The 7756-nt window shown below is 39.1% G+C and overlaps 1 protein-coding gene across 1 annotated transcript; it reads left to right on the plus strand.

Annotated features, from left to right (window-relative positions):
- The first annotated feature begins 497 nt into the window (after window positions 1-497).
- LOC143681493 (poly(A) RNA polymerase, mitochondrial-like) lies at window positions 498-2382 on the plus strand. The gene is made up of 2 exons (XM_077158573.1): window positions 498-1447; window positions 1494-2382. Exons 1-2 carry the CDS (start codon window positions 498-500, stop codon window positions 2158-2160), a joined length of 1617 nt encoding a protein of 538 aa, XP_077014688.1. The 3' UTR covers window positions 2161-2382.
- The last annotated feature ends 5374 nt before the right edge of the window (window positions 2383-7756 follow it).

Consider the following 7756-nt stretch of genomic DNA (forward strand, 5'->3'; position numbering starts at 1 on the left):
CTAGCAGAGGTTGGTTCATGAGGTTTAAGGAAAGAACCCATCTCCATAACATCAAAATACAAGATGAAGCAAAAAGTACTGCGCTGGTACCCAGAAAAGCCGTGCCCTTTAATCTTCATTCAATATTACTGGGTGGGAGCATCTTGATTCCATGAAGATGTGACCCACCCAGTTGTGGGTGGTAACTTTTGATTAGATGATTTCCAGTGAAGGTGGAGTTGCTTACTGGAATCCTTTAAAAGAGGAAACATTTTGGAGAGAGTCCCTTTCTGGTAGAGCCACCAAATGCCAACAGATGCCGCCATGTTCACCATGTGCCCTTCCAGCTGAGAGAGAAACATTGAACGTCATCGGCCTTCTTGAACCAAGGTATCTTTCCTCGGATGCCTTAAATTGGACATTTCTATAGACTTGTTTTAATTGGGACATTTTCTTGGCCTTAGAACTGTAAACTAGCAACTCATTAAATTCCCCCTTTAAAAACCCATTCCGGGACCATGGCGGCTTGCCGCGTGGGTCTGCTGAGGTGGTTACACCTAGGTGCCCACGCTAGAGGTCGGGTCCCACCTCCTATCCGCAGACTTCTTAGTTGCCCTGGACCTGTGGCCACAGACCTCAAGCGAGAAGAGCAGCCATCAGGGAGCGTGGTGACAGGCTCTGAAGACAGCACTCCCCTAAAGAGGTTCTCTGAGGTACAGAAAGAAAGACGAGAACAGGCACAGCGGACTGTTTTAATACATTGCCCAAATAAAATCAGTGAAAAAAAGTTTCTTAAATATTTATCCCAACATGGGCATATTAATAATCATTTCTTCTATGAAAGTTTTGGTCTCTATGCTGTTGTAGAATTTTGCCAAAAGGAAAGTGTAGCTTCATTTCAGAATTCAACTCATACTCCAAGCCTGGGCGCAGAGGCTGTTATTCCATTCAGATCGCGTTTCTTCAATTTAAAGTTGAAGAATCCATCGACCAAGACTTCTGAACAGTCACATATACAGTGTAGTGATCAGTCACCTCCTTCAAGCAAGAAACTTTTTGAATTACTTCATTATGCAGAAAGTATAGACAATCAGCTGCACACTCTCTTGAAGGAATTGCAGATAACGGAGGAGAACACCAAACTCCGATATCTAACCTGTTCTCTTATTGAAGACATAGCGGCTGCGTATTTTCCCTACTGTACAGTCAGACCCTTTGGCTCCTCGGTGAACAGTTTTGGGAAACTAGGATGTAATTTGGACATGTTTTTGGATCTAGATGAACTTGAAAAACTCAACTCTCGTAAGACCTCAGGAAATTTTCTGACAGAGTTTCAAGTGAAAAGTGTTCCTTCGGAAAGAGTTGCCACTCAGAAGATCCTGTCTGTGGTCGGAGAGTGCCTGGACCACTTCGGCCCTGGTTGTGTGGGCGTGCAGAAGATCTTAAATGCTCGGTGTCCACTGGTGAGGTTCTCTCACCAGGCCTCTGGGTTTCAGTGTGATTTGACTACTAAGAATAGATGCAGAAGATAAGTGTGTAATAGAGGGCCACAACTGTACATTTATTAGTGACTTGAAAAGAATTAAACCTTCAGAAAACACAGAAACACTAGAATTACTACTGAAGGAATTTTTTGAGTACTTTGGAAATTTCGCCTACAATAAAAATTCCATAAATATTCGACAGGGAAGGGAACAAAACAAACCTGAATCTTCTCCTCTACACATTCAGAATCCTTTTGAAACTTCTCTAAACATCAGCAAAAACGTAAATCAAAGCCAGCTGCAAAAATTTGTAGAACTGGCCAGAGAAAGTGCCTGGACTTTACAGCAGGAAGGTAAAGATCGTCCTTCACCATCAAGTAATCAGCTGTGGGGCCTGGCAGCCCTTCTGCTACCATCTGTAGCAAACAGTAAGGCTCTTGCTGGGAAGAAAAGGAAAAGGCCTGCAAGTGAGAGAATTAAAACCTTGTTAGAATCCATAAAAAGTAACAATACAGAAGATTCCACAGACACCAGTGGGGAAAAAACAACCTTGTTAGAATCCATAAAAAGTAACAATACAGAAGATTCCACAAACACCAGTGGGGAAAAAACAACCTTGTTAGAATCCATAAAAAGTAACAATACAGAAGATTCCACAAACACCAGTGGGGAAAAAACAATCAATACTCAAGGCTAATGGCTGGTCTTCTGCTTGAAGGATGAATTTTAACACTTAAAGGGACCTTCAGACTGCTGCAAGAACCTGTGTGAAACTTTTCACAGAGCCGAAACTTTCATCTGATGTCACGTTTCAGGATCTGCACATTGGCCCACTTCACTGGTCTGATGTTCAGAGAAGTTTTCCTTTTTGGGTCAGCAGTCAGATGCTCAAGTCAAAACTTGAACAAGGAAGGGGTGAAAAGGGAATTGGAATGTATTTTAATTAAACAGTTGAAGTATACAAAGTGAATAGTAAGAGTCAATTTTAAAATCTAGTTGATTTCCACATCAGTCCCTGATTGGAAATCATTTGAAAAGACTTATAGTTTTGAACATATGTCTGCAATGAATATAAAAAACCTCAAAATTTTGTACTCTTAAAAAAAAAAACAAAAACCCATTCCGTTTCTGGTATATTGCATTCTGGCAGCTAGCAAACTAGAACAAGTACTGATGTAGAAACTACAGCAAGTTATCCAGAAGATGAGGTGGCTACACCACATGACATGTTTTCAATGTGAAAAAACAGCCTGGTATTGGAAGAATATGCCATCCAGTACTTTTATAGCTAGAGAGGAGAAGTCAATACCTGGTTTCAAAGCTTCCAAGAACAGGCTGATTCTCTTGTTAGGAGCTAATGCAGCTGGTGACTTTAAGTTGAAGGCAATGCTCATTTATCGTTATGAAAATCCTAGTGGCATTATGTTGAATCTACTCTGCCTGTGCTCTAAAATTAGAACAACAAAGACTGAATAACAGCACATTTGTTCAAATCATGGTTTATGAATATTTGAAGCTCACTGTTCAGACCTATTACTTAGAAAAAAAATTCCTTTCAAAATTATGACTCATTGACACTGCATCTCATCACCTAAGAGTCCTGATGGAGATGTACAATGTGATTAATGTTATTTTCATGCCTGCAAACACAACATCCATTCTGCAGCACATGGATCAAGGAGTCATTTAACTTTCAATCTTAACTATTTAGGAACTACATTCCATAAGGTTATTACTGCCACAGATAATGATCCCTCTGATGGACCTGGGCAAAGTCAATTGAGAACCTTCTAGAAAGGATTCATCATTTTAGATGCCATGAAGAACATCTGTGATTCATCGGAGGAGGTCAAAATATCAACATTGACAGGCGTTTGGAAGAAATTGATCCCAATCCTCATGGATAACTGTGAGGGGTACAAGACTTAAGTGGAGGAAGTAACTGCTGATGTGGTAGAAATAGAAAAAAAATGAGAATTAGAAGTGAAGCTTGATGATGTAAATGAGTTGCTGTAATCTAATGATAAAATTTGAATGGACAGGAGTTGCTTCTTATGGATGAGCAAAGAAGTGGTATCTTGAGATGGAATCTGCTCTTGCTAAAGATTTTGTGAACACTGTTGAAATGACAAGAAAGGATTTAGAGAACTACATAAACAAGTAATAAAGCAGCTACAGAGTTTGAGAGGATTGATTTCAATTTTGAAAGATGTTCTACTGTGTAAAATGTACCAAACAGCACTGCATGCTACAGGGGTATCTTTCCTGAAAGGAAGAATCAACCGATGCATCAAACTTCATTGCTGTTTTATTTCAAGAAATTGCCATACCCACCCCAACCTTCAGCAATCACCACCCTGATCAGTCAGCAGCTATCAACATCAAGGCAAGACCCTCTACAAAAAAGATTATAACTCACTGAAGGCTCAAATGATAGTTAATATATTTTTAGCAACAAAATATTTTTAATGAAGGAATCTACATTTTTTCTTAGATGTAATGCTCTTGCACACTTAATCTATGGTATAGTGTAAACATAACTTTCTATGTACTAGGAAATTTAAAAAATCATGCAACTCACTGTTTGAATTTCATAGGTTGCTTAAAGCAGTTACCATGAAATGGGTTAGCTTTAAACAATTGGAATTTATTAGTTCATAGTTTGAGGCTGTGAGAATATCCAAATTAAGGTATCATCAAGGGGGTCCTTTCTTCATGAAGATCAGTTGCCAGTGATCCTTAGCTCCTCTGCCACATGGCAAGGCATATAGTAACATCTGTTTTTCTCTCTCTTCTCTTCTGAGTTCTGCTGACTTCAGTTTCTTGCTTCCATCACTTTCTCTCTCTTTGCCTGAATTTCATTCTCCTATAAAGGACTCCAGTAATAGGATTAAGACCTATTCTGATTGAGGTGAGTCAGTCTTTACCTAAAGTAGCCTCACAAAAAAATCCTACTAACAATCGGTTAACACCCACAGGAATAGATTAAATTTAAGAACATGATTTTCTGGGACACACACAGCTTCAAATTACCATGCTAGTTTTATTGCAATATTCACTTTATTACATTTGTCTGGAATTGAACCCATAAAATTTCCGAGGTATGCCTGTATATCCTTTTGGTGAAATTTCTCTCCAAGTTTTTTGCACATTTTCTAATTGAATTGGTTTTTTGGTGTTTGCTTTTTACTGTTGAACTCTGAGAGTTCTTTATTTTAGATTCTCGTCTTTTGTAGGATTTGTGGTTTACAAATATTTTCTCCCACCTGTAGCTTGTCATGTCATCCTAACAGGCTCTTTCACAGAGCAAAAATTTTAATTTTTGATAAAGTTCAATTTACTAATTTTTCCTTTTATGGATGGTGCTTTTGGTTTGAAGTCTAAGAACTTGTTGTCTGGTCCTAGATCCTGAAAATTTTCTCTTTTCTTCAAAAAGCTTTATGGTTTAGCCATTTTTATTTAAGTCCATGATTCACATGGAATTAATTTGTATATAAAGTGTGAGATTTAGATAAGGTTTATTTCATTTTGTTTTGGTTTTTGCCTGAGGATGTGCAATTACTTCAGCCCCATCTGCTGGAAGGCTATTTTTCGTTCAGTGAATTGCTTCTGTGCCTTATAAAAAGGCACTAAGGCAAATTTGTGTGGGCCTTTTTCTGGATTTTCTGTCTTCTTCTACAGATCTATGTATCTATCCCTCACCAATACCAAACAGTGTTGATTACTGTAGTTATACAATGTCTTGAAATCAAGCAGACAGATTCTTCCCACTTTGTTCTTTTTCAGATTGTTTTAGTTATTCTAGTTCCTTTGACTTTACATATAAATTTCAGAATAATTTTTATATTTTAAAACATCTTGCCGAGGTTTTGAAAGAAATTGCATTTAATATAAATATTACTCCCAGGCCAAGCTGGTAAATAGCCAGGAATAGTAGAGAACAACTGCTGGGGGAACATCAGTGACTGGATACACAGTGTACACCAGTCTGGAAGAGCTGAGGACTCACACAGAATTTAAGTCCCTCAAGCCATGGAGGCTGGTGCCCCTCCCCAATGGGCACTGCACACTGGTTCCTCAAAGGGAAAGGAAACAGACTTTACTAGCAGCAAGGGCTTAGCTCAACCAAGCTCCATTTGCAGAATTCATTAACAAATTCTGACTATTGAAAATAGACCCTCAGCAAAGATGAGACTGGAATAAGCAGTAGAGATAATAGGAACTTTTGCTCCAGCGGGTTGGGGGGGGGGGGTTGGAGCTGATGGGAAACAAATAAACAAACACAGAGGCTTTTTGAGTCAGACAGAACAAAGTACTGCAAAAGGGCTGAACCCAAGAAAAGGGGTCACATAGAGCCTGGAGATACATAGAGCCATGAACCAACTTAAGCTCTTGACTGACAACCGGAGGAACAGGGGTCCCACTCTGAAAAGGCTTTTTTCTGCTCCTTAACAGCTCATCAGATAGAACTGAAAGCCCTCTCAGGTTCCAGCACTGCCCCAGGCAAGGGCGGAGCTAAACTCATCAGAGGGACAAAGTAACTAATAAGTTGAAAGGAGTTAATTTCCTAAAAGTTATATCTTTCCCAAGAAAAAGACGGGGCTCAGCTCAAGTAAAATCCCTCCTTCAAGGAATTTAGACCTCAGGGACTAGAAAACTGAAGCAATCAAGGCCATCGTATTACCTCACCTCCATCCCAAAAGCACCCCCAGTAAGGAGAGTCTGCTGAGGATAAAAGCACCACATCACACTGCACTGGTGGAAAGCCATGGGCAGACAAGCACCACATGCTGGGCAGGATAGGAAAAGCACAGAGTCTACAGGTTTCATAGTAAAGTCTGTCAACCTGCTGGGTCTTATCCTCAGAGTAAACTGAGGCTGGCTACAAATTGTTCTTTAGACGTGAGCCTGTCTGATCAGGGAAAATCTGACTGCAGTCTATGATATCTGAGGAGATCCTCCTCAAAACAAAAAGGCTCCATATAGGTATGGCAAGAAACAGAAAAACAAGAACTGAAAAATTCTGATCAGTAACACAGAACCAATGCTAGAGGTCTAGAATAAGTTGAACTAGATGACAAAGTACAGATAGAGAACAAAGCCATCCACCAAGAAAACCCTTGGTAAAGAAATGAAAACAACCTTGGAATAAACTACTTAAGGAAGTCAAATGCATAGATGCCAGCATAAATGAGTTATACTAGGAAAATTGAAGATATGGCCCAGTCAGGGGAACAAACCAGCACTTCAGGTGAGATAGAGGAATTGAAAAAACTAATTCAGGATCTTCAAACAGACATGGAAAATTTCATCATCAAAAATCAAATCAATGAATTGAGGGAAGATATAAAGAAGACACTGGGGGTTGGGCACTGGTGGCTCAGTGGCAGAATTCTTGCTTGCTGTGCTGGAGACCTGGGTTTGAGTTCCAGAGCCTGCCCACACCAAAAAAAGAAAGAAGTGACTGGGAGAACAAAAAGAACTCAAAAGTCTGAAAAAACAAATCACAGAATTTATGGAAATGAAAGTCACAATAGAAGAGATGAAAAAAAAACAATGGAAACCTACAACAATAGATCTAAAGAGGTAGAAGAAAGGATTAGTGAACTAGAGAACTGAGCATCTGAAATCCAACATACAAAGGAAAATATAGGGAAAAGAATGGAAAAATATGAACAGCATCTCAGGAAACTGAATAACTACATGAAGAGCACAAATATATGTGTTGTGGGTGTCCCAGAAAGAGAAGAGAAGGGAAAAGGAGGAGAAAGACTAATGAAGGAAATAATCACTGAAAATTTTCCACCTCTTATGAAAGACATAAAATTACAGATTCAAGAAGTGCAGCATACCCCAAACAGAATAGATCCAAACAGACATAGTCCAAGACCCTTACTACTCAAATTGTCAAATGTCAAAGACAGAGAGAATTCTAAAAGCACAGAAAAAAAAGCAATCCATCACATTTAAGGGAAGCCCAAAAAGACCATGTGTAGATTTCTCAACAGTAACCATGAAGTGAGAAGGCAGTGTTATGACAGATTTAAGATTCTAAAAGAGAAAAACTGCCAACCTAGAATTCTATATCCAGTAAAACTGTCCTTCAAAAATGAGGGGGAGATTAAAATATTTTCAAACAATCACTGAGAGAATATGTGATAAGGGACTGGCTCTGCAAGAAATACTAAAGGGAGCAGCACTGGGCAGATAGGAAAATGCAGGAGAGAGAGAATTCTGGAGAAGAGTGTAGAAATGAAGACTATCAGTAAAGGTAAAAAGAAAAAAAGAATCAT

The sequence above is a fragment of the Tamandua tetradactyla genome, chromosome 1 (genome assembly GCF_023851605.1).
Source record: "Tamandua tetradactyla isolate mTamTet1 chromosome 1, mTamTet1.pri, whole genome shotgun sequence".
Lineage (NCBI taxonomy): Eukaryota > Metazoa > Chordata > Mammalia > Pilosa > Myrmecophagidae > Tamandua > Tamandua tetradactyla.

Excerpts from the sequence above, each read along its gene's own strand:
- LOC143681493 (XM_077158573.1), top strand. The coding sequence starts at position 498 with ATGGCGGCTTGCCGCGTGGGTCTGCTGAGGTGGTTACACCTAGGTGCC. Across the intron at positions 1,448-1,493 it reads GCTCGGTGTCCACTGGTGAG|AATAGATGCAGAAGATAAGT; the intron begins GTTCTCTCACCA and ends TTGACTACTAAG.